This window comes from Scomber japonicus, chromosome 15, assembly GCF_027409825.1.
Source record: "Scomber japonicus isolate fScoJap1 chromosome 15, fScoJap1.pri, whole genome shotgun sequence".
Classification (NCBI taxonomy): Eukaryota; Metazoa; Chordata; class Actinopteri; order Scombriformes; family Scombridae; genus Scomber; species Scomber japonicus.
The window spans coordinates 12,165,211-12,191,745 of NC_070592.1; the positions used below are offsets into that span (position 1 = coordinate 12,165,211).

At 38.1% G+C, this 26,535-nt stretch overlaps 1 protein-coding gene across 1 annotated transcript in view; it reads left to right on the forward strand.

The window, feature by feature from the left end:
* Positions 1-615: 615 nt before the first annotated feature.
* The window catches only part of LOC128373880 (fibrocystin-L-like), a 42,620-nt gene continuing 16,700 nt past the window's right edge, over positions 616-26,535 (forward strand). The window contains exons 1-45 of the mRNA XM_053334074.1: positions 616-670; positions 793-891; positions 2,061-2,205; positions 2,293-2,401; positions 2,497-2,554; positions 2,641-2,734; positions 3,023-3,076; positions 3,221-3,294; positions 3,402-3,444; positions 3,720-3,790; positions 3,875-3,985; positions 5,260-5,352; positions 6,691-6,956; positions 7,139-7,227; positions 7,373-7,532; positions 8,090-8,225; positions 8,472-8,615; positions 8,835-8,989; positions 9,237-9,347; positions 9,570-9,719; positions 10,028-10,152; positions 10,661-10,824; positions 11,039-11,205; positions 11,455-11,457; positions 12,161-12,293; positions 13,479-13,633; positions 14,492-14,614; positions 15,001-15,106; positions 15,577-15,684; positions 15,794-15,958; positions 16,121-16,242; positions 16,591-16,723; positions 17,657-17,849; positions 18,160-18,299; positions 18,547-18,651; positions 18,826-19,011; positions 19,748-19,921; positions 20,225-20,427; positions 21,042-22,014; positions 22,720-22,968; positions 23,833-23,982; positions 24,598-24,772; positions 25,371-25,527; positions 25,755-25,911; positions 26,078-26,287. Of these exons, the coding sequence (XP_053190049.1) occupies positions 616-670; positions 793-891; positions 2,061-2,205; positions 2,293-2,401; positions 2,497-2,554; positions 2,641-2,734; positions 3,023-3,076; positions 3,221-3,294; positions 3,402-3,444; positions 3,720-3,790; positions 3,875-3,985; positions 5,260-5,352; positions 6,691-6,956; positions 7,139-7,227; positions 7,373-7,532; positions 8,090-8,225; positions 8,472-8,615; positions 8,835-8,989; positions 9,237-9,347; positions 9,570-9,719; positions 10,028-10,152; positions 10,661-10,824; positions 11,039-11,205; positions 11,455-11,457; positions 12,161-12,293; positions 13,479-13,633; positions 14,492-14,614; positions 15,001-15,106; positions 15,577-15,684; positions 15,794-15,958; positions 16,121-16,242; positions 16,591-16,723; positions 17,657-17,849; positions 18,160-18,299; positions 18,547-18,651; positions 18,826-19,011; positions 19,748-19,921; positions 20,225-20,427; positions 21,042-22,014; positions 22,720-22,968; positions 23,833-23,982; positions 24,598-24,772; positions 25,371-25,527; positions 25,755-25,911; positions 26,078-26,287 (6,793 nt within the window). The remainder of the gene's footprint in view (positions 671-792; positions 892-2,060; positions 2,206-2,292; positions 2,402-2,496; positions 2,555-2,640; positions 2,735-3,022; positions 3,077-3,220; positions 3,295-3,401; positions 3,445-3,719; positions 3,791-3,874; positions 3,986-5,259; positions 5,353-6,690; positions 6,957-7,138; positions 7,228-7,372; positions 7,533-8,089; positions 8,226-8,471; positions 8,616-8,834; positions 8,990-9,236; positions 9,348-9,569; positions 9,720-10,027; positions 10,153-10,660; positions 10,825-11,038; positions 11,206-11,454; positions 11,458-12,160; positions 12,294-13,478; positions 13,634-14,491; positions 14,615-15,000; positions 15,107-15,576; positions 15,685-15,793; positions 15,959-16,120; positions 16,243-16,590; positions 16,724-17,656; positions 17,850-18,159; positions 18,300-18,546; positions 18,652-18,825; positions 19,012-19,747; positions 19,922-20,224; positions 20,428-21,041; positions 22,015-22,719; positions 22,969-23,832; positions 23,983-24,597; positions 24,773-25,370; positions 25,528-25,754; positions 25,912-26,077; positions 26,288-26,535) is intronic.

A 26,535-nucleotide genomic window follows, 5' to 3' on the forward strand; every position in this document is an offset into this window, starting at 1 on the left:
TGTCATCTCAATCCAGATTTGGCAGTCTGTGTGTTTGTTTTGATTTCAGCTGTAGATTTAGACCTGGGTGGTGATCATTTCAGGGAATCAGGAATTTACGATGGGATGATACCACCAGGCACCAGCCTCCTCCCATACAGGTTAGGGGCGGAACACTGTGTCCATTATAAAGAGTTGGTGCACTTTCCTGCACACAGACCAATCCAGACACACACAGAGGGTCACTTACTGTCTTTGAACACCTGATCCATTCAGCAAGTAAACCATTTTTTTTTGTGTGACTGACAACAGGTGAGCTTTAATAATTTTTCAAATCATATTTACACTTTATATGTGGCTATTTTCAACATTTCTTTTGAATATTAAAACATTTTAGTACAAAATCACTGTAGTATGGCTATAATCCTAAAACACATTACTTGTGACTGTAAAATCTCATCCAGGTAGATTTTTCCAGCCATTACAAATTAATTAATTCATCTAACCAACCATGTATATTGTAATTCTGCTTGATATGAATTTCTAGGAAGAGACAGTGTTGTAAAAAATGTTGACGATGTGTTCAATTGTTGACCGTTTAGTGGCTGCAGGTGAGGCAGCAGAGAGACCTTCAGGATGCGCTCCGCGGTGAAGCAAGCGGCTCTCCTGCTCGTAGTGTGGAGCTGCTGCAGTAAGTAGCCTCAACCATTGCGGTATTATTTTGTTTATTTAACAGTTTATAACAGTGCACAAAAAACATATCTACATTTCTCACCACAAAGCCACGTGTTTAGCTTTCAAAGTTGATATAAGTTGTGTTTGTTTTGTCTTCAGATGCTCAATACGTCAGCTACATCTCTCCTCATAGAGGGAGCATCAACGGAGCAACACGTCTGACCATCACAGGAGACGGTAAGAAACTCTAACAGTTATTTTAAAGCAGTACATGATGCTTTTTGACATTCAGATAGAAAACAAATGACATGTTAAACACGTTCAACAAGTCTTTGTAATACCATTTCTGAGAATATGTAAGTACACCATCGTCTAATACAGAAATATAATAGCTAACCAACAGTGAATGTGTTATTTTGAGTGTAAAAGGCTAATTAGCTGTCTATGTTTAGCAATGATAACGTTACAACTAGTAATACTAGCTTGTTGTAGTGCTTGTTAGGCTTGAATTTATGCTGTCAGTAATTAAAATATCAATGATAATAAAGTTATATAATCTCCAATTGTGATTTGTCTAATTAATTCAATTAGACCCAATTAACCCTAACAACAACTCAACATTTGAAGATGAAGTTAATGTGCATTAATACCAACTTTGTATCAAAATAACTGGTGAGGCAAGATAGGGGTAGATATCCCTTTACAAGATTTTACATTAAGTTTAATAATGACAGAGTTGTAGTCTCTTATTATTTAATTACCCTCTAAATGTGTTTACTTAAGCTTACTTCTTGTGTATTTCTGGGTCATATGAACAGAATCAAATATATTTTTGACCAAACTCTTTGATATTGATGTTGAGACAATATTGTTGGGATGACTTCTGGTGCTTTTATAAAATATTTACACAATGAGATTGTTGATAAATGATCATCAGTAATGTTGTGTGGGTAAAGATGAACAGTAGAACAGTCAAAAAATGACTTCAGTTTACTGTAATGCAGCCTTAAAAACCAGAAAGAGACATCACTTACAGTAAGCATTATCACAATATTACAATGTCCAAAATCTAAGATGATTATAGTCTCACATCACTATGTCTATATAATATCAATATATTGCCTAGCCTTATTCTTGTGAACATATTATATTGATATTCAAATTATAGATATTCATTAGCTAATATGAGATAATGTATGCTGTATATGTAAGTACAGATGGCTGAATAAAAAATAAAAATAAAAAGGGGATTTAGTAGTTGCAGTTGATGATTTCTAGCTGTCACCTTTTTTGTGATGCTAAACAATTTCCTTCACGATCAGACTCATCCTGTCTGCTCTCTCTGAATGTCTCGTTTAACCATATAAACTAAAAAAGTGACTTTTTACTTTACTTTTTACTTGTAGGTTTTGCCCAGGAGAGACAGTTCCAGCTGAATCCAAAAGACGACAATTTCGGTAACCGTGTGACCCTGGTGTCAGATACGCTGTCAATCCCCTGCGATGTGGAGAGAGACTCATCACACAGCAACCAGATCATGTGCTACACGAGGTGGGCCACGGGCATCCTTTACTGAATAACACACATTCTTTAAAAAATAAGTATGGAAATGACCTCATGCAATTTTGTCCTTCACAGACCCTTGCCAAAAGATCAATATGTGGTCCGTGTCAGTGTGGATGGTGTTCCTATTCCTGACAGCAAAATATGCGGGGGTAGTATCAAATCGTATCACTGCAGCATCTATGTAAGTAGAATCACAAGTAAATGGATAGATTATTTGCATCCTGCTGTTAAATTATGGGATTTATTTTGTCATATTTTTACTGTAACTCTCCGCAGACCGTCTGGTATCGTACACCGACTATCTCCTCTCTGAGTCCACTCAGTGGTCCACCAGGTACACTCTATTACTTCTGTAGCCAATGATGAATTCACAGAGCCCAGTTTGATCTTTATATTAAACTCAGTTCAAAACCATTGCAGGCTCCGTGGTGACAGTGCGCGGACGGATCTTCACTGATGTGTACGGAAGCAACACTGACAAGAGCTCAAATGGCCTCAACGTCCGATTTCTGAGGTATGAAAATAAAACAAACAAATTGTACATTTTAACGAAAAAATATAAGAATGTAATTTAAAGAGTAATAAAGGCTAAAGAAGCTAAGCAAATTTCTTAAAGATGTTTGTTGAAAACAGCTGAAATTATTTCAAACTTTTGACATCTACTCACTTGTTTTAGGGAAAATCCAATATTCAGCTTTACTGTATATTAAAAGAGAAGTGTATTTGCTTGTTCTTTAATAGAATACAGACTATTTTGCATTGTGATATTATCAATCAATCAATATAATTTCATGTATTGCAGATCCTACATGGGAGGGATGCCTTGTGAACTCCTTAAACCAGATTCAGATGAACTGTAAGTAGACAGCGAACATTTTGATTCAAGTACAAATATATTTCATAGCAACCTTAGCTGAAGTTAAATTAAATAAAAACATGTAATGATTAAAGTTACGTGATATTTTTCACAGTATTAAACGTATTTTAAACATTTCTTAAGGTACAACCTGCAACTGGACACTGAATCTGCTTGGTGGGGACACATGAGCTGCAAACCAACTGGGACGTATGTTGGTAAGCTGGTTTGTCGAATATGGAAAACAAAGAATAACAAGCTTCTTCTTTTTTTAAAGCAACTTTTTTAAAACTTTTGACTCATAATTATGTTTTGGTTTCAACAGGTCATCACAACTTCAGTTACATTCTTGATAGTGAATTTGGAAGGTAATGCAAAAAAACCTCACACTAACTCTAATTTCATCAATTTTCCTATTTCATCCTCAGTTTAAGATTTTCACACACACACACACACACACACACAGAAAATTCTCACTGGATGTATTTAACCTCTGAAAATGCAGATAAATAAACTGAATATTGTGTATAAACAGCTCCTGAAGATTTGACTTTGTGCATAGAACTTCTTTCACTTAGCAATGATATTAATGTACTGTATAAGCAGCTGGTGTTATATTAAGTCTTTTATTTCAATGTTTTAGGAGTTTACCAGACAAGAATCTGTACCGGGTGTCAGCTTTGGGCAAGCTCTCTATGTTTCAGACCTATGCAGGTATGTTAAGAAAAAACGTGGGTGTTTTCATAAAGTTCCTTTAATTCTTGTTACAGCAAAACTTTTGTTGTTTTTCTTGCTCAGAGGTGACAGGAGTCTCACCCTCAATGGGTAGTGTCGTGGGAGGAACGCTCTTAACCATCCATGGGCGCTACTTCGACCAAACCGATCATCCAGCACGTGTCCTCATCGGAGGTAATTATCACCGTCACAGTCGAAACTAGCTAAAAATAAAACACAGTTAAAGCCAGTTTCTAATACCAAGAAAACAGTGCTAACATTGTGTTCGCATTGTATTAAATGTTCAGCATGGATAGATGAATGTCGTGTGTCTCCACAAACAAAACTCTACAAAGAACATTTGGTGGTGGGCGTTAAGACGTACAATAGTGATAATCCTTTTCAACGCAACAAGATGTGTGCATTCTTTTAAAAACAAAAGAAGAGCACAAGGAAGTCACAGCGTGGAGGAACAGAATCTTGCGAAAGCTTAGAGACACAGCAGACCGTGACAAATGATACGGTACACTGTATTTCACAAGGTGCCTCGAGTCATTTAACATGCTGTTGACTTTAAATTACAGTGTAGGTTGTCATATTTGCCAAACCAGTTTTTCACATTGTTAAGGTTAGAGTGACTGATGGGCATCGAAACACCAGAAATTACAGTCATATAATGACAGAATGCAACACATTGTTAAATATACTACATTCAGGCCAAAAGTTAGGATTCCAACTCATATAGTTTAACATTATCATGGTTATATATTACATATAGAAGTAAAGACTAACTGAATTGTCCACATTGTCCTGTTTTACAAGCTTTAGAGAGTTTTTTTTAACATCTTTAGACCTTAATTTTTCATATTTTTGAACCATTTCTTGACAATTTGAAACTTCTACTAAATATTGTTTAATCTGCCAACCCCTATAAGAAAAGGGTAAACTTAGATAGAATATACTTTATTGATGCCACACAGTGCCACAACAGCAACAGCATATATAAGTAAATTTGAAAAAGCCCTATAATATCATATCAATTATGACCATCTACTTAATAAAAATAGACATAGATACATAACCAATCACTGTGAATATCACACAAGTATACTGAGACACAAAAAAGAAAAGGGTTTTTGGGAATGGATGCAGGTGGTGAGTAAAGTGTGTTGTGTAGTTGAACGAAGAGTACCTGAATACATAATCCACTTTTTTTATTACATTAAAATGTATGAAAATGACATAAGCACTGTTCTTTGAAGTGTGTAAGGAAATCCTACAAATTTGTACTGTGTTTTCAGCTGACATGGAGGTGATAAATGATGATTGACGTTTTATTTGTTCATTGAAGTATAGCCTTGGGTTTCTTTTTTGTTTTTTATTTTTAGTATAGCCTTGGGTATGATGTCAATGGAAAGTTACTGTGAGGTAAGACATATTTTCAGTCACTGATACTTGATTTTCTTCAGGCCTGCCTTGTGAAATCCAGAGTGTGTCTGATGACAGAATTACGTGCAGGACTGCCGAGCACCAGCCCAACATCAACATGACACTGTACCCGGGTGAGAACAGCCCTCCGCTTCTGTCTCTGTCCTTTGATGTGATGCAGACGACACTTATCTCACTCCTTGCTGTCACTTTATTTTATGCTGTGTCATTATCTGAACAATACATGAGCATCAGCTGACATTTCAATCGGTGAGAAGAATTTAAAGCATCCGTCCTTCCGCTCGTCATCAAAGCTCTGGTTTAGACGATATAGCGTATCAATCATCATGTCTGTCATTATGACTCATGAAGACACTGTGATGACTTTGTTGTGCTGCGTACTGTGACGAGATAATCTGTTAAGTGATTGTGACAAAGAAACATATTGTCAATCATGCAGCGCTGATTAGAGCTGACGTCACCAGCAGATACGGCCACCAGTCTACAACATTTTTATATAAGATTTTTTTTAGCATAAAAAACTTTTTATGTCATTTCATCAATTATTTCCCGGCTGCTTCATGTGATTCAAAGGTTTTCATTTAAAGTATGCAACATTCAAGTGCCCAACAAAGCTGATATTAAAATTAAATTCTGAAAACAGTGTTTATTGGTAGACTCTTTGGCTTTAACAGAAGATTATTTGAATATTTTTTATTTGAATTTCTTGTGAGTTTCTATTAAGTCAAAGAAGCAAAAACAGGGTTAAGCTATTTATACTGTGTAAGAAGAGCACATTACAGTTTGGCACCCATATGTTGAATAATAAATTCTGATCATGGCTGCAACTAGGGATCATTTTCATTAATAATTAATCTGCTGTTTTATTTTTCATGATCGATTAATGACTTGATTTATCTATAAAATGTCAGAAAATAGTGAAAAAATAATATATTTCTCTAGGGGACCAATATGATGTTTTTTTAAGTTGCTTATTTTGCACAACTGAGAGCCCACAACCCAAATAGAGTAGATTTACCAGCATATACAGTCAAGAAAAGCAAGAAACTCTCACAACTGAGCAGCTGAAACTGGTTAATGTTTCGCACTTTTGACGATTGACTGTCAAAATAGTTTGAAACTAAATGTTTTATTGTTTTAATTCTGAAACACAATTTTTCTACTTTCTATCGTCTTCTTAATCAGTCTCAATTTGTTACACAATTTTCACATATTGCCATTATAAACATGTTGAGTAAAAATAAGAAAAACTCAGATGAGACAGCCTGACATGTCATAAACTGTTAACCATCCCAGCACTAAGAGAGACAGTGTGCTCAGGAGTTTTTCTTATGTTTATTAAAGTTGTGCTTTCTTCCGGCGCACCTGTCACATATTTAGGTGTGCAGAGATTTTTTCTGTCATTTTTTTGAGGACCTTATATCATATGTTCCCTCCTTATTTAAACCCAGGTGGCAGAGGCTTGAAAATGGACACATGGAACGCGACAAAACCCCGTTACCTGACTGACATTTGGAGCTACAATGAGAACACAACTGGATACTGGTCGCAGTGGGTCGACACCATGCCTTATGACTTTCCTTATGAAAGGAATACATTCTGCACACGAACCAGAGGCTTCTTTGTCCCTCCAAACAGCGGCAACTACAGAATTTACCTCCAATGCGATGACCGATGTGAACTTTACCTCAGTAACTCCACCCTCCCAGAAGATAAGGTACTAAGAGTTTATTACAGAATAACCCTTACTTTAAATACTGGATGCTACAAAATCAAAAGAAGTGAAGTGTTTACATTTTAAACAATCAAAGATAACTTAACACATGTATGTGCTATGTATTATTTTGTAAATCCTATCTTTCCTGCATGTAACATAGTTTTTCACAACCTTCACTTCAGGTTAAAGTTGCTTACCAGACGTCTTATACATCAAGCTTCTCCAGAGATTCACAAAAGTCTGAAGTAATGTCTCTTGAGAAAGGAAAAGCGTAAGTATGGGGTTCTACTTAAGTGTCAAGCTCTTGAAAACTACAATAAATGTAATTATATATCAACACATACCATGTTAACTGTAACTGTGAATTTACAGTTTCATTGAAAATTATTTAATTAACTCTTTTTTTTCCTCTGCAGCTACTACATGGAAATTCTGCATGAAGAATACGGTGGTGCAGCAAATCTCAGACTTGGCTTGTTCCGAGAGGACAGCTCTTTTACCAAAGACCAGACAGATGATGCTGTCAATGAGGGTCAGAATATCATACTAGAATATGAAGCGTTCAATGAAGAACAGGTATGTGGTGGCTAAATTGTAGTTTTATTCTGTTAAATACATCACAATACACTCCTTTAAGGAATAGTTACTTGTTTTCTTGCTGAGTTTCATGAGAAGACTGATTGGGTTCCGCTCTCATTTTGATTTCAAAATTGCTAAGCTCATAACTATTTAGCAATATTTTTCTTTCTGTTCAATTTTATAAGGTAGAGATAAAAATCTGTAGTTACAGCGATAAAGCCAGAAACATATTTACAATTCAAGCTTTCTCAACTGGAAATGTTCTTGTTTTTTCTTCTTCTTTTGTTCCAATTGTAGCTTAATATAATACATTTTGAACTCACATCTGTTCCTTCAACTCATTTTTGACAATGTACAAAAGCAAATGAGTAACTGATCTATAAGTAAATATAACAGTTTAGGGGAAAGGGGATACAACAAAAAGTCAAACACTTAAGTCAAGAGTCAGCAGAGGTTAATAATAAAAAAACTGCATTCTTTTCATATGTATGATTCACCATAGACCCATTCACTGCTTCTGTGTCTCACCTGAGCTCATTTTCATTGTCACTCAGATGGTTACCTTTGGGTCGTGGCCCAGTGGTGTCACCGGACTTGAAGAGGTGCAGAAAGTGACTGTCAGCAGCAGCTGTGCGAGCCATCACTGTGGGAACACCTTCTTTAGCCTGAGCTACGGAGACGCAAACACTGGTAATGTGAATAGTGTTGAATAGGCTGCAAAAGTAATAACACATATTGAATTGAATTGAATTTGCTGATTATGTTATGTTTATTGTTATTGTTTAGTCTCAGGATAAATAGATACGTTTATATCATTAAATTAGTTGATTTTCCTGCAAGTGCATACATTATGGGAAAAATGACATAGTCGCTCAAATGTAATAAAGTTGTAGAATAAAAGCTTATATGTTTGAGATTTGTCTTTATCGCCTTTAGGACCGATCCCTGTGAGCGCCTCGGCAGCCATCATGGAAGCAGCCTTGAACAACCTTTGGTCCATCAAACCCGACACAGTCAAAGTGACCAAACAGGACGACGGTCAAGGGTCTCACTTCACCGTCACATTCAAGTCTGACAGAGGTTAGAAGAGACTGAAAAAAACAAGTCAGGGAGTTTTGGGGAGTCTATGGATGTTACACTTGAGTCACATGTAAACTAACTTCAGTATCAACTTGTTTTCATCCTCAAAGTCAGATTTTATAGAGACTTCATTTGTAAACAAAGTGCACAATAGTTGGTTTCAGCATCAAAAGTCCAGCAAATTAATAGATTATTTATCTTTTTTTTTTTTTACTGCAGGTGATTTCAAACCTCTCCACTATGAGGTTTTTGGCTCCAACACCAATGTCACCATCACAGAAGTTACCAAGGGGAAAAGCAACTTGGAGACTTTCACTCTGCTCTGGGGGGGAATCCCTACAAAGCCCATCGCCTTCAATGCAACTGCGTCAGAGGTCTGTTGTTTAAAAATTGCAGTTCCTCACTTTCTTTGTGCTCAGATATTCACAAGATAATAATTTGAATGTTTGATTTGAAGATATTCAGGTTGAGTTATTAACCTCAACCCAAACCAATCATGCAAATAAAATACAATATCTCTCATTTTGGAACGAAGTCATTGTAAATCTTGCCTCTGTATGCAGGGAATTAGAAGCAGAAATAGAAACGAACTTAACAGCTGGTTTGTGTGATTGTGAACAGGTTCAGTCTGCTCTGGAGGACATGATGAAAGCCGAGTGTCCCGGTGAGATTCTGAGCACTGAAGGAAACAATGTGAAATACTTCAAAGACTTTGAAGGAGACAACTCTCAGGTCAGTGAGGACAAAAAGATAAAATAATATTTTTACAAAAATGCCCAGAGGAATATGTATATATGAGCATAGTATGAGTGAGTAATGGAGAGATGTATCCTGCACTTTATTGGGTTCCTGCATTGAAATATTAACTAAAAGCCAATGCTCACAAACCTAAAATCTTTTCAGAGCATCTTGATTCTGGATTCTTACAGTTTTGTGATTTCTTGCATTCACCAGTTTGACAGCGCTGAGGAAGGGACCCCTATGAAAAACTCAGGTTTCTGTGGCCATTGGTCGCTGAAGAACGCAGAGGTTCTTTTCAAGAACAGCTACACCACAGAGTCCGGCGCCGCCTACGGAACAGTTTCATTGGACAAGCACCCCATGGTAAAACACAAACTTTATCATACAGTTGGACAGATTTGCATCAGAATTTATGTTGCCAATGCACAGATGGATGCAGTTAAGAAAGTACTTGATAAATGTGCTAAAAACTGCTTGTTTAGGCTCTATCATTTAAAAAAACCACCACTTATTCCTATGTTGTTTTATCTGATGATGATGATGTCAAAGAAATGTATGAAATCACTCTGGATCTTTAGAATAATAATAATAATAATAAACTGATTTGTTACTTTCTCTGTTGACTGTGACGTCCTCTTCATAATCTTCATTCTTCATTCCTGTCCTTCCAGCTATGCTTTGCATACAAGGGAATGTTGAAGGATGAAATTGGAATGAAATTCACATACCGCAACAGCCAAGGCGAAACCAAGACCGAGACTGCAAAGATCCACACTGTCTTCACTAAAGGCCACATGTCAGTATAAACAATGAAATTATTTATTTACTTAGATTACAGTTGTTGTTTTTGTATCTGCCTTGAAGCTTAAGGGATTCAAAATCTGCCAGCACTTTTAAACATAATCTTAAAACAGCCTTTGAGCATTGCTTCATGTTTTTTTATCCAGAAATTAGTTTGAGCCATCAGCCAAATGCTGGTAAAATATGCAAATAGCTGTTAGTTTTGCTTCACTCACCAGCCAAAAAAACAATAATAATCCACTGAGTGGTTGGTTATGTTCATGTTGTAGAGAAATAAAATTATCCAAAAATAAGAAATTAATTAAATCTATTGAAATACACAAAAAGTAAGCAGTAAGTACAACAAACTGTACTGTAATAAGAAGCTATATTATACATTATTGGACACAAGTGTGCTAAATGTGCAATAGTGAGGTCAACAACAGGTCAATATGCAAAGACTGATAACATGTTGATGTTTCTCGGCAACATTGCAGCACATAAATGAGATTATTTCTTCACAGGTGGAATTACAAATGCATTGACCTCAAGGGCTCTCTGCAGTCAGCGTACACAGGAGGCCAATTCAATCTTCAAGAGTTTTACCTCTACAAAGACGCCTCCGGGGCAGACTTCTATGTGGATGCCGTTTACATTGGAAAGACACGCACCACAGCTGATGAAAATGGTACGCTGCTCAACATTAAACATTAAATCAGACAGTACTCCATTGTTTGGGGGTGTCGTGTAGAGAATTACAGATTTTATGCAGAATGTGAATATCTTGTTATGTATGTATGTATTTAATATTGATGTGTAAAAGTGAGAGTGTGTAGATGTCACTAATAACAAGACTTGAATGATAATTAATTTCCCGTAATGATCCGTGTTGTTTCTCACAGCTGTTTCTCTCAAGAGGAGGCCTCCACCTTTTGAAAGCTCTGGCCTGTCCTTTGAGTTGATTGAAGTTAGCAAAGACACATCAAATGCAAAGATCAGCTATGGGATCAAAGCCACACCAGTGGAGTGTGGCTTCGGGTTCCCGCTTCTGGAGATTTGCTTCCTGCAGGTAACTCATTCATCAAATTTATGTGACAATGTCATATTAAAGACTAATGATATTGTTGGGGCAGCCGTGTTAACTTCAGCTAACTGTAGGGATGGAGGGTGTAGCGGCTGAGGTAAACAAGTAGGAATAGTGAGTTAATCAGACACTCCCTTAAACACAAATATTTCTCCTGCAGCTTTGATGAGAAGATGAAGCTTTCCATTCACTTTGGTACAACGTATTTATTTGAACCAAAAAATCCATTGAAAGAAAGTTTCAGGGCCAGAAACCAAAGACTTGAATCTTTCTGCTTCTGCTATGATGTAACAGTACTAACAGCACTAACCTTGTACCAATGTGCTTCTCAGAATACACACTGCTCTAACAGATAGCCCAAAAATATGATTTATTTACAATGAAAGTACAAGTAAGGACTTGTCCTGATAATGGTTCAGTGCAAAGATTACCACAGGAACAACCAGCTGTGTTGGATATGTGACTCATAAAAATAGAGGAAATGTTTTGTAGCCTACAGACATGTGATGTAAGTTACAGTATAGGGAGGCGCCAGAATGATCCTGTATGTGTCTCATGCCTCAACATGCTGTACAGTCATCATTTGCCTAACAGATTACACTTGGAACAGTGACAAACCGAAAAGGCTGGCGTGGAAAAGTGTAACTGCAGGGTGTAGTTGTAACATGTCTGCCACTTAAATCTGACAGTCAATCGTTTGTCAAACTACACTGCAATGTATATAATGATTTTAAACCTTTTTGCTGTTGTGGCATATTGAATGCATATGAATAAAACCCAAAAAAGCTATCATTTTGGAAAAATAATGGTTGCTTTATCCTAGAATATTGTCTATGTAAAAATGGACATGTCTTACTGTTGTGAGAACACTTGTTAATGTGAAAAATGCGTCCTCAGCATCTGTATAACGCCTGTTTTTTTCTCCACTCGTCTTTCAAAGATGTCCAACAGTAGCGAGGACATGGCTGAGTTCAAGGAAGGAGCAGCCACCGCCACCATCACCCGCGCCCACAGAGCCACCCCTCCTCTGAACGGCACCTTTGATGTGGAGATTTTCGGAGGCCGTGCCGAAGGTAGTTTATTGGTGTATTTGCATTGCAACAACTCTCACTGTCCTGGCTGCAAGCACAGATAGGATCAGCCAAAAGGTTAAAAAAGGTTACCCTCCTGATCCAACAGTTCACGTGTGTGGTAGTGTTGCCGTTGCAGTGATTAGAAGCTAACATTAAAGGTATACCGTATGTACAAGCTGTTTTACAAGGCTCCTTTTCTTCCACACAGTCACTCCTCATACAGGCTACTGTGAGATAGATCTTAATGTAATAAAACAAAGACAGAGAGAGCGTCAGCAATGATTTAAGAGATGTTGGCTCTGGTTAGTGTTGAGGTTGGGCTTCTAATGATGACAGATGACAAAATAATGACACTTGAACCAAGTGCTTTGACTTTTAAGTGTTGATTCTTTTCCAAATGAATTTGTACTGCAATTAAAGTGTCAGTCAACACAGAGATTGTTAAAGTAGAAATTTTTCTCATGTCTCCTGCATTTAAAATGATCACACCATGACCATCAGTGACACTTCACTCCCTCTATTAAGTCCCTCTATTTAGCATTTATAAGCCGTATATAAATAGTTAATAAATGGTTTTAACTTACTTTAATGTAGTTATTAACTAATTTAAGTGTTTATTACTGTGTTTTACAAGAAGTCTGAATCTGGCCAGCCAATAAAGTAAAACAGAGTTGTAATACTATAAAATATGTCTTCATATAGAAGTTATAATTTGTAAATTGTGTCAAACCCATTATATCAGATGTACATTTATATATTAAATGTGCAGTGATGTCATGAACTGATGGAAAGCGTTTTAAAAACTGAGCTTCCCAAATGCCTTGCATGTAAACATGTATAATCATCTACATTTGTAGGTCATGTCAAACAGACACAGATGTTTGGCAGATATTTTCAGGAGAAGCGTAACTCTAATATTGTGATAAAATGGACAGTGCACATATTAACAGTTAAGTAAACAAGTTATTTTAAAGGGTGCCTAATTCTCTACACCCAAAGGAAGAATATCACCTTATTTAATATGCTGCTAATGTCTGTTTATGATGTTACTGGTACAAAAACATAATTACATCTTCAGTATTGGAGCACATGGACCACAGAATCTTGGAGATGCTGCAGGGGGGTACAACATACAATGCAGTCACGACAATGCAGGTGTCTTACATGACCAGTGCTTGTTCTCAGGTCTGTCGGTGGACATCAGTCAGGAGGACATGAAGTACGCTCTGGAGGGAATCGCTGGGATGGGCCAGGTCAGCGTTACATATGACGGAGAGTGCAGACGCCCAAGGTGGAGGGTGGATTGGCTTACAAAACCTGGAGACCAGCCTCTGCTCCAGGTCAGACTCCAGCTTCATCTTTGCTTTGTTTATTTATACTCTAAATTATACTAGTAGAAACAGTCACTCTATCTGATCATCTTCAAGTAAGTCCTTTGAAAGTAATTTTGGACTAATGAAGTCCATGAAGTCCAGATGAAACAGCATTTCGAGGGTATCTAACTTCTGATGTATTTCCTCGTGAAACAGGTTAGACAGACTGGACATCATTTTGGGAGGAACTTGATTTGAATATTGAAAAGTAGATGTGACATAACAAATCTTAGTTCTAGGCTGCGGGTGAATGTCATTATTAGTTGAATAGAGAAGAAAACATGATTGTATTATGATATGAGAATATAAAGATTTAGTTTTTTGCATGTTTTTTTGGGGGGGTATATATTTCTTACATAGGTGCACAATATGACTGATGTGGTCTGAATGGGTGAAAAAGGCATTTTTCAATTCATTATGACTATTATACCAAACCTGTTGACTGTCTTCACCTTTTCATGTCTCTTGTTCTTCTTATTTTATTTTTGTATTAGTTTCTATTCTTGTTTTATCAATTCATGTTTTTATATTAGTTTTTTATTGTTAATTTGGGGAGAGGTCTATTGTATGAGCCTACAAGGTTTTGGCCTCTCATGTCACATCTGTTTCACTTCAGTTTTGTCTGTATAATGAAAAATAAAACTAAACTAATACCAATAATGACAGTAACAGTAGTAGGAGTAATATAGTTACTAGAGTGTCAGTTGTAATTATAATAGTTGTAATTTTTTCATACTGAATTTTTTCTGTTCCAAAGATTCAAGTTTCTTCAGTGGTAGAGAGAACAGCAGGCCGGACCTGATTTGTGATTTAATCTCATTGCAGGTCAATGGTTCTTCAATTGTCGGCAACAACGTAGAAGCTTTCGCTCGTGAAAGGAGAAAGGGAGGACTGCTGATTCGAAGCCTGACAGGAGATTTCTTTCGTGTCTGGGAAACCAAACCACAGGTACAACTGTTCAAAAACCCTCCGGCATCTCCGGTTTTGGGTTTCAGCCTGTCAGCTTTCTGTTGTAGCTACTGCTGAGTACTTGATGTGTTTGCTTACTTACTGTATTCTATAGAGCAAGTTACTATTTTTGTCTGCGTTGTTGCATAGCGCTGCCTCCAGGCACTATTTAATTGAATTGTTTGCATGCTACTAAACAACTGCTTTGTATCACGGGAGCCACAGCAGTGACTGACTGCCACAGTCATCCACTGTTCTATTGTTGTGACTCTTGTAGCAGTAACTTCTCATGCTAATGATTATTCCAACATATTTTCTTATTTCTATGTTGTCGGGCTTTGTCTTTAACACATTTTTGATGAGATGTCCGATGGTGCTGTCTGCAGGTGGAGGTTTACATCAATGAGATTCCCTCAAAGTGTTCTGGTGACTGTGGATTTGAATGGTCCGAGGAGAAGACTCCAGTTGTGACTGGAATCAGCCCATCTCAAGGTGTCCCATTTGTTTGTTCATCGTCTTGCATGAATAGCTCTCTATAAATATTTTGGATCTGTGGAATATGCAACCGATTTCTTTGTAATCTAAATCAATTAAAGACGTGCTCTTGTGAGTGTAAAATCTAGAAGTGAATATAATCCGAAACAGCCGCTGGTGCAACGTCCAGAACCAAAACCAGTTAATTACTCTATAGTGTAAAATATTCAACACCAGTTACAAAACTCACAAGAGGAAAAGATCTGGAGTTCATCTTTGCTTAGTAAACCAAAAGTTAAAGTGTCACCCAAAGAACAAACATCCTGTTTGAAGTCAAGGCTCACAATGACTGTTAAAGACTCTTTATTATTATACTCATGACTCAGAGTGACCTGGATTTTATCCTTTGGTTACCAGTTAAATATGCTACAAGTAAAACACCAGAGCTGATGATAGTAAAGACTATTTATTATCCCTGACTTTTGCAGGCTCTAATGGACTGGGGACTCTTTTGACTGTTACTGGCACCGGCTTCAGCAATGAAAATGCCTCCATCATGGTGGGAAAGGCGAAGTGCCATGTTGAACAGATGACTGGTAGGTAGAAGATGTTTGGGGAAGTTAATACTATACTCTGGTTTGTTGGTAAATAATTCAGCCATGTTCTTTTTAGGAGACTAAACAGATTTTATCAATGATATTTCAGCTACCACCCAGGTGTGCAGACTGGGCAGTGCCAGCGCTGGTACCTACCCGGTGTCAGTCAGCTTCCCATCTCTGGGAAATACCCACTATGCAGGCGGCAGCATCCCCCACTTCACCTACCAGCTCATTGTTTCCTCCTTCTCTCCACTGTCTGGAAGCGTGGCGGGTCAGTCATTACAAAACAGACACTGTGATAACTATGAACTGATTTACCTAAACTAGTACCTCAACCCATGATAATATCACTAAATTATAGGCAGAACCACTTTCTCCATAAACAAATGTCAACCCAAACATTTGCACATCTTATTTGTATCTTTTTTCACAGGAGGCACACTGTTGACAGTGACAGGCTTCGGCTTCAGTAAGAACACCACAGTTACTATCGGCAGCGAGGAGTGCAAAGTGATTCGTGCAAGTGACAGTGAGCTGAAATGCAGAACGCCCGCAGTAAGTGTTCAGACTGCTAAACACATTTCTCATACACATTGTTTTCCTGCAGAGCTGTATACAAAACACTTAAGACTTACTGTGGATTTCTGCATGGTTATAACGTTGCTGAACCATGAGTGCGCAAATGCTTATTAATTGTGTTGATATAGATTAACATGCTTAAGTCATTTGTTATAAGTTAATTATATTTTTGATGCCTGCTTTAACACATTTTTAGAGCATGACAGCTAACTTTCTCCATATTTTCAAGCTGTCTAAAGAGTCCCAGCTCTTGTCATTTGCTTTATTAACTTATTTTGCTTATTTTATAATTGATACATGCACTTTTATTTAAACTTATTTCAGGCAACTGCAGGGTCACAAACAGTCACAGTAATGGTGGGAAACATGACTGAGACAGCAGACAGCTCCTTCACCTACGATAATGACCTCACACCCCAGATCTCAGGCCTGAGTCCCCAGACGACAACTGTTATTGGTGAGTTGAGAATCATTTCTTTACTTGTACTTTACGTGTTCCTGTGTTTGATAACCATTCAATGAGGTGGAATCAGCATGGGATAACAGGGATCAACCCAGAAGAGTGTTTGTATTATGTTCTTTGATATGATTCAATGAAGAATCAAGTTTAATAGGGAGGATGAGTTTTGTCTATAAAGGTCAATAGACATCCTATCTGTCTGGCAAGTTTGCGTGTTCTTTGTTTATGGAAAGAATAGGATTCAATGTTTATTCTTTGTGTTTCAGTAACGAGCATCAATGCATTTCAATACATTCAGTTTTTTTCTCTTGCAAAACAAACCACTCAGTGATCCATAGGCAAAGAACATTTGTCATCAGTGAATCACCTGAAAGGAGCATAATATATCAATGTAACTATATGTGCCTGAAAGTAGTCATTACCATGGTAACGCAATCACGTCACGCCCACCGCAGAGTTTAATATTCAGGCTCGACTTATATTCTGGCTAATACTGTATTTAGAAACCAGTTTTTTAATAACATCTTGATGTTGGTTAATGCAACAGTTTGTATGATATGGAAAATGTCAGTAGAGCAGCAGCAATAACATAATGTTGATGTCTGTTGTCTGTGAGTTTTATTTAGTTGATACTGTTCAGAGTTACTTCACTGTCACCAGGAGTTTCAAGAACTGTGTGGGAACTTCCCACCTAAATAATTTTTGTAATGTTGACTTTCAGGTTTTCTTTGTTTTTGTGCGTTTGTTAAACCTTGAGAAGAATTCATACAGCGTGAATACCTGTAACCTGCAGAACAATTAGCATCTTTTTTTTATAAATAATGCTATGATGGAAACTGGCTGACAAGTAATAATTATCTTGGCACTTGAGTGACAGGACCTCTTTCGTGGAAACATGTTCATTGTAATAATTTGGTCTCTTTTATGTAGGACATCAAGTTCTCACCATCCTGGGTTCAAACCTTGGTGCTCAAGACAATGACAGCTCCGTGCTCGTAGGCTGGAAAGAATGTGTCATTGTGCAGTGGACGGCGACGAACATCACCTGTCTTCTCCCTGTGCTGCCACCCGGTCTGTACAAGGTAGATGTACAGGTTGGAAACAATGGCTACCCCCAAACAAGGTACAGATAACTGTGAAAGACATTCCCATACTGTGAGTGATGACAAAATACTCTTACATATTCTACCTTCTGAAAGAGTGCCGACAGTATCGCCAGCTCGAGAGTTTGAATTTTTTTTTCTCAAAGTGAGATGCAGCCTCACAGAGCTGCTATTGTACTTGTGATATTTATTTAATGGAAATGCTTTGATATTTAAGTATTAATACTGATTTTACACTTTAAAATAAAATACAAAATGAAAAGTGTTGAAACAGATTAAAGTACATTCTCAGTTTTGCTTTCAATAAACATGATTCCTTTTAATCTACAGCGGTGTGAATGCCAGCATTGAATACATCCTGGAAATCCACAGCATCTCCCCCACATTTGGCTCTCTATTGGGAGGAACCAGGCTGACTGTTTCTGGATCTGGTTTCAGCTTCAACACCTCTCACAACAAAGTCTCTGTTGGTAAGCAACATGAGAAAGTGATTAACACAGAGGTTATGTTACAATAAAGTATTCAGTATTGTGTTTTCTCACAATGGAATTTGATATCAGAATGATGATTGAGAGGAAACACTTTCTGACCAAAACCAAATATTTACATGTTGGCTGCTGGCTGGTGATCATCTGTAGTAATGCAAATATGGAAAAGCAATACTACAGTGCAACTGCATCAGGTTTCCTATATTATCTCACACATGTTTTATGACAGGAGGAGCTGAGTGTGAAGTGAAATCTGCCTCGGACAGTGAACTGCAGTGTGTTGTAAAGTCGGAAGAGAAGACCCACGTCGTCACCAACCAGGGATCCCATCACAGTAGGTTTACGTTTCCATCCTTTGTCCAGATGTCAAGCAGGCCACAACAAAAACAGGATTCATTTACGTGAAACCGCTGCAAGCGACAAAGCTGTCACCTGTGGCAGAATACCTATTGTAGTATATGAGTACATTTCTAACTATCTAACCTCTATATCTGTCTGTGTTATCCAGCTTATGGCGAGGGGTATGCGTGGAGTCCTGCCTCACTGACCGTGTTTGTTGGAGACACAGTAATGTGGCGTTGGGAGGCTCCGGCCTTCCAGAACGTCGGGTACCGGGTCTTCAGTGTTTCCAGCCCGAGTGGTACCACCTATGAAGGAGGAGACTTCAACAGCGGAAACACCAAGACCGCTAAAGGTAGAACACTAAGCCATGATAAGAAGCATTCACATTTACTATAATAAAGCCCTTTTTCCTATTTGTTATTGGGTTTTATTCCAATTAACAGAAAATCCAGCCTTAAAAACTTTTTCATGTAGGATTGTGTTATGTTCTTTTTTTTCTTTTTCTTTATTTAATAAGATAAAAGTGAGATTGTGTTATTAAAATCCTTGTTTTCAGTGAGAACTGATGCATTTTTGAAAGTAATAACCACTGCTTTGGGTAGTGATCTCCTACAATTCACAGCATGACAAACAGGTGTTAAGTTTTTGTTCTGATCACTACGTGAATGGAGAGAAAAATAGAAATAGTCATAATATTACAGCTTTAATTGAAGCTCCTCATTTCTTGCATTAATTAGAGTCCATGTTTGTCCTATTATTAATAGAAAAACAGCTCCTTTTGCCTCTTCATTGACCTTTTCTCTCCTTGTTGTTCATGCTTGTTGGGTTCATTCTCGGTTATCACATTCTGCTGTCGCTGCTCATAAAATATCTCAACTAAACATCATTTTTCCTGTTTTCTGTTTTCACGTTGTTTTCATTCTGTTTTTCACGATGGTGTGATAAATGAGACAAGTGACACATGAAGAATGTGATGTGTGACATGTGATGCGCAACACCTTTCAACATGCATGACCGAGACAGAACAACAAGTACTGTGTCAATCTACGCTATGTAGTAATGATGTCTCTGTCTCTCGCTCCCCTCAGGGTTTTTTGGCCACCGGTTCACAGTGCCTGGTGTATACTACTACAGCAGTGGCTACATAGATGATGCCAACGTCAAGGTGCTGCAAGGTGTTGTGAAAGTGGAGCCTCGGGAGGACAAGAGCAACAAGGTCTCTGTCAGCGTGGGAGGCATGATGGCCAAACACGTGACTGGAGGTAAATGTATAGATGTGCATTAAACATGATCACTCCGCAGCATTTTCCTAAATATGAAGAAATAAAAATAATTGTTGTGTTCCATGAGAATCAATGGAGATGTGCCTTTGAAAGATGATATCAGAGGTGAAATTTATTATATTATGTTAAGTATTTAAAAGAAAATGAATTATGTCAGATTAGTTGAATTAAGTTAACCTTTGAGCATTTTTGGATAGACTGGAAATATAAAAATCCAGCTCAAAGTAAAATCAAATTCCAAGTTTGGTCCATCATGAGTGGTTCAAAATGTCCCCCCTGCAGGTTCACGTCATGCCAGGTCGACCCCTCAGTGTGTCGCAGCGTCACAGTGCAAACAGACCAATGAGACATCAGACGGCTTTTCCTTCAGTGCCTCCGCCTGCTCCACCCCCACAGTCAACTCCATCTCTCCCAACCAAGGTTCATACCAGCAGCTCATCCACATCCAGGGAAATGGCTTCAGTGACACTGCCTGCGCCAATGAGGTTAGCAGCGTTAGCTCTTAACTAATGGGTTTGGTGTTGAGAATGTATTGAAACACTAAAATGCTTTGATTGTTTTTTATTTATAATTTCATTAAGCAGAGGTTATATGAGCACCATTTTAATTGTTTTAATACATGTTTTGATATGTGTTGAAATATTATATAAAGTCAGTAACTTCTTCTGAGGTCTGTAAGATATTCAACATCCCAATCAGTTGTGTTTTTACTAACAATAACTATTTTTATCAAAAATCTCAGCTCTTAAAATTTAGAAAGAAAACTTGATTTGAATCAGCACTTTAATATTCGACAAACCAGTAATTACATTTTCCTTGAGGTAAAGGGAAAACAAACTAGAACAACTTAGTTATTAAAACTCCACATTAATATGTAGTTATTGTTAATTAAACACTATATTTGTTATTGAGCCCCCAAAATAATCATTATCTCATCATTATTTGTAATGCTTAAAATTTAGGGGGTTTAATTTTCTTATCCTCTGCAGATAATAATCTATCACTAATCAGTAGGCAGTTTTTTTCTAGATTGTATACAAATAATTTATTTCTCTCCAGATGTACTCTGATTTACTCTGGGTTGTTCTGTATCCTGCAGGTGACGGTGGGAGACGAGCCCTGCCAGGTGATCAACAGCTCTTACTCTGAGATTTACTGCCAGCTGAGCCAGAACAGCGGACTTCCCATCGGCATCCCCCTCTCTGTAGCTGTCAAAGTTAACAACTTGGGCAGCGCCATCATCGCTGTACCAAAAGAGCTCGGCCGTCGTTTTGTGGTTCTGCCTGTTGTCAACTCAGTCTCGCCTCATATCGGCAGCACCACTGGCCACACCAGGCTCCATGTCCACGGATCCGGCTTCTCCAACGGGGAAGTGACTGTAGCCAGCGAGTCATGCGCTGATGTGTCAGTCAATTACACTCTCATTATCTGTGACACGTCTCCCTCTCGGGCACACACTGGTGATGTCGTCGTCCAGGTGGGAAGGATCCAGAGCTCCTGTCACTCAAACTGCTCCTTCGTGTACTCTTCTTCCATCACTCCCACAGTCAGCAGCATTTCCCCCGACAGCATCAGCGATCCAACCACTGTCACCATCTCTGGCTCAGGGTTTGGTAGCAACATGGATGACGTGGTAGTTTTCGCCAGCACAATTGAGTTGCAAGTCACCGCAGTGACTGATGGAAGCATCATGCTGAATGTCAGCGCTCTCCCTGCAGGCAACCACACAGTCAAAGTAATTGTGAGAAGTAAAGGTCTGGCATCAGGTCATATCACCCTGAGCAGTCATGCCCAAGCCGTCATGAACCCCGACGTGGGCAGCCTGGAAGGTGGAACCCCTCTTGTCTTCACAGGAAACGGCTTCGCTCCAGGGAACACCAGCGTGACGGTTGGTGGCCAAATCTGCCAAATCCAGGAGGTGACACCGAGTCTTCTCCGCTGCCTGACGCCTCCTCACAGCGAGGGGCTGGTGACGGTCAACATCGAAGTCCTCTCTGTGGAGTATCCTCCTCTCAACTTCACCTACTCTGCAGCCCAGACTCCTGTCGTCAGCTCCATCAGCCCCACCACTGGTAATTATGGTCCTCTACATCCTGTAGTCGTAGTTACACTTGTGCTCGGTTAGTAGGGAGAAAATATTTTTAGTATACTCCAGATATCAACTTCTCAACAAGCAGCAACCTGAATGCAGGCCAGAGGAGGAGTCTGTTACATTATTTGAGATCTATGTTTGATTCCTGAAGTATTACAAACTATAATTAATTTAAAAAAAAACACAAAACTGTTTTTATAATAAGAATAAAAGAGAACTAATTTTTAAGAAAAAACATACATTTCCACCTCTGTAAATTTGATTCAGTATAATTTAGACAAATTCTTACATTTTGATAGTAAACTAAAAAAAAGCAACTGCTCTGATAAAACAGATCATGACTCCTTCTCCCTCGTAATCTAAAGAGTAGCAACCACTATATGTTTCATTGTCTTCTTCAGCCTAAGAAGACCACTTTAAGAAAGAAAAGCAGCCATTTTTCTAAATGGATCATAGTCTGTTGGAAAAATAAAAAAAGCAATTAACCCAATTTATGTAATCCTTCTATTTCAGAAAAAACAATAGGGTTGATATAATTAAAGCAGCTTTATTTTAATCTGACAACACCCATATAAATGAATAAAATGAGAAAGTCGCTACAATGTCTCTGAATATATTACTGTATACTCATATTACATCCACCCAATCCTCTCATCACCTCTTCTTCTCTGTTTATGTCCCACAGGGCCGAGCGATTCAGTCATCACACTGACAGGTTCAGGATTTGGCACCGACCCAGACCACGTCTGCGTCTCCATAAACCACGTTCCCTGCAGTGTGTCCTCAGTCAGCAACACCCAGGTTCAGTGCACCGTGGGAAACAACCCTGGGGGGTCGTACCCAGTCATGCTTCGTCACCACGTCAAAGGTTACGCCCAGTCAGAGGTCATGTTCACCTATGAGCTGACTCTCAGCAGTGTGCAGCCCAACGAGGGTAAGAAGAGAGACAGTCGGGTCTAAAACAAACCATTCTGCTGCTTCAGCTAAATTTAAAATATTATAAGAAACGTGTTGCATGAAAAATAGCTTGGCATTCCTGAGGAAAAAATTAAAGCCCCATAAAGACCAGATCACATTTCTGTTCTTTGCAGACACATTAAATACTAATGCATACTAAATACATTTTCAAATCAAGAATGAAAAGTCTTAATTTAACCATTAATTCATTTTTTAAACCTCTCTAGCATCTTATACTATGAATTCTAGAAGTAATAAGCATTACTTATACATAATATACATTTCAAACTTATTATTTGTAATTATCCCACACTCATTGTTAAAGTTTCTCGTTACATTCTGAATTTCCTGTTAAAATGTTTTCATCCCTTTTTGGGTTTTTTTTAAACCCACCAAAATCTAAATATGAATCTAAATATATATTCTCCTTTACAATAACTCATATTAAGCACATTTCACAGAGTATTCAATAAATAACAAACAGAAACACAAGAACATATACATCAGACTACATTGAAAGAAGAGGAAGCAGAAGAAAAATAATAATATAGAACAAAACACAAAAAATAATAGGGTTTGGGTTCTTCTTTGAAATCTAACAGGACCCCACATTTTATTATATTGTTAGTTTTCCCAAATGTTACATTTTCTTTTCATGTAGAACACAGGATAGCATCTCATTGAACCATATTGCTACAGAGGGACTATTACTGTCTTTTCCAACAAACTGCAACACCTTTATTAGCAGCTGCCACTACTCCAAGAAAAGTTTTGATGTTATTGATGAGGGTTGTTTTTTAAGTTTGAGGTATATTGAATTTTTCTCTGATCTGTGATTCAGGCGGTTTCGGCGGCGGCGCCCTGCTGTCCGTCCAGGGGTCTGGCTTCGACCTGCACAACTCTACTGTGCTGATCTGTGGGGAGGAGTGTGAAGTTGACAGAGAAATGTCGACATCAAGCCGTCTCTACTGCCAGTCCCCATTCAACAACGGTAACTATGACCAGATTTCAAATAATGAGTGATTGATTCATGCTGGGAAACTTGAGTTATCCTCTGTCCAAAGCAGGTGGGAGATTACAAGTGGTGATCACCTGTTTATATATACAGTATATTTGGAGAAAATTAAAAACATCATTGCTGCCAACATGTCCTTCATAATACGTACAAGATAAAGCCCAAAAAACATTTTTGTTAGTTTATCCATTAGATTTTAAGAAATCCATCTTCAAAACAAGAGCCTTTTGTAGTATGAAGGTTTCTAAGGTTTGAGTTAAAGGTGATAAGACTCCATCTTATCTTAAGTTTTTCTATAAAAAGAATGTGTTCCTGCTGGTTTTTGATGTTATTTTTTCCTAACTCAGTATAACAGACCAGTCCTGTCTAAGCTGAACTTTCAATGGTCTAATGGAGCTAGACATGACCTACAAGGAATGTTCTCAGGGTAGTGGAAAATGACAGACCTTTCAGATAAAACAATAAGTCGTCAGGGAGGATGAGACATCTTAGGCTGCTGTTTTTACCTCTATGCACTAATCTTGATTCTTCTCATCCTTTTGTTGTCGCCTGTATTTGTCTGTCTGCGGTTATGTGCGGGTGTACTGACAGGCACGGAGTCACAGGTGAGCTGCCTGGTTGCTGTCATTAACCAGCTGGATGCCGTCAACATATCAAATGGCTTCACCTACAAATCTCAGCTCACTCCGGTGATCACCGAGGTTTCTCCACGCAGAGGAGGAACTGCTGGAGGCACCAGGCTAACAATCACCGGCTCTGGTTTCAGGTGCTGTAAAAGAAGAGTCTCTGCAATGTACACATGACACAATGGAGAGACGCACCCAGATTATCAGCCATTGATTGAGAATTAAGCGCTCGACTTACATTACACAATTGCTTTTGTTTCATGGGATTTCATTGCTTTCATTGGGTTTAATGCAGACGTCTTCTTATTTTTGGCACGCAATGACTCTCAGTTTCAAAGAAGAATGCACAATGCCAAGTATATAGCTTGAATAGACTGAATGAACTGATTTATGATAATATTGCATAATAAAACAACATAGCATTTTATTATATTATAGTGTATAGTTATTTATACTACATTGCTTCATTATATTATATTATATTATATTTTAGTAGACATACACTAAATGATTAATATTAAGCCTTGAGAACATAACACTAATTCTATCATGTATAATATTATAATATAATTATGATATTATATTTTACTCTATTATATACATACACTATATGATACATATTGCTATACAATGTATAATATAGCCTTTATTTTAGAATATAATGCCAATTTTAAGACAATACTAGATGATCTCTTCATCATCATCATAAATCATCATGTTCACTTTCTCACTTTACAGCACTGACATGAACAAAGTCAACGTGACAATCGCAGGTTCTGTGTGTGATGTCAAGTCCACCAACAACACACACATCATCTGTGTGACCAACGCTCAGCGGCAGTCTCAGGAGACCAAAGTCCGAGTCAGCATCGGAGACCGTGGCATTGCCAAAATGGTGAGTAAAGTAAAAGAGCTGAGATTTTAATGTTGGTTGCAGGGTGTCCAAGTTATCAGATATGACCAAGGTTAAACTCCCTTTATTAAGCTCACACCTTCATCACTCCAGGTGTGCTGTTTTTGCTCACCTTGCATTTTGAAGGGAATCTTCACACCAACAATATAATAAAGATTTCATGTATTTTAAAGACATATTTTCATCCATTACTTGTCGTCTTTTTTCAGGACAACGCTGATTTCTTCTACATTGATGTGTGGTCGTCCAGATTCACGTGGGGAGGGCTGTCTCCACCCGAGAGGGGCTCGTTTGCCGTCATCACTAAAGGCCAGACCATCCTGCTGGACACCAGCACGCCTGTGCTGAAAATGCTCCTTATTCAAGGTGCAGAAATCATTTTCTCATGGCTGCTTTTTAATGTGTGATAGTTATGAGACCTTGTGTATTTGTAATGACACAGAAAGAGTCTTTTTAGGCTCAGAATTAAGTAAAATAAGAAATTTTTTGCCACTTGTGTGTAGTTTGTAACCTGCTGGTTCTTTGTGCTCAGGAGGGACGTTGGTGTTTGATGAAGCGGACATCGAGCTGCAGGCAGAAAACATCCTGATCACAGACGGCGGACGGCTGCAGATCGGCCAGGAAGGGGCGCCGTTCCAACACAAAGCCATCATCACACTTCATGGCAACCTGCGCTCACCAGAACTTCCTGTTTATGGAACAAAAACACTGGCTGTCAGAGAGGGCGTGCTGGACCTGCATGGTACAAAAACATAAGATTGGTGCACACAAATGATTTGTAGTTGGTTTATTTGTAAAGTTGAAAAATGTCACTATAAATTCACATCACTCTTCATTGAAATTGACTGGTTCAGCATTTTGGGAAATTCAGTAATTTGCGTTGAAAAATACCACTCTTTTGTCTGCATGATAAATTTGAAGAAGCCGGTTATATTAGTTTAGCACAACCAGTGGAAACAGAAGGAAACAGCCAGCCTGGCTCTGTCCAAA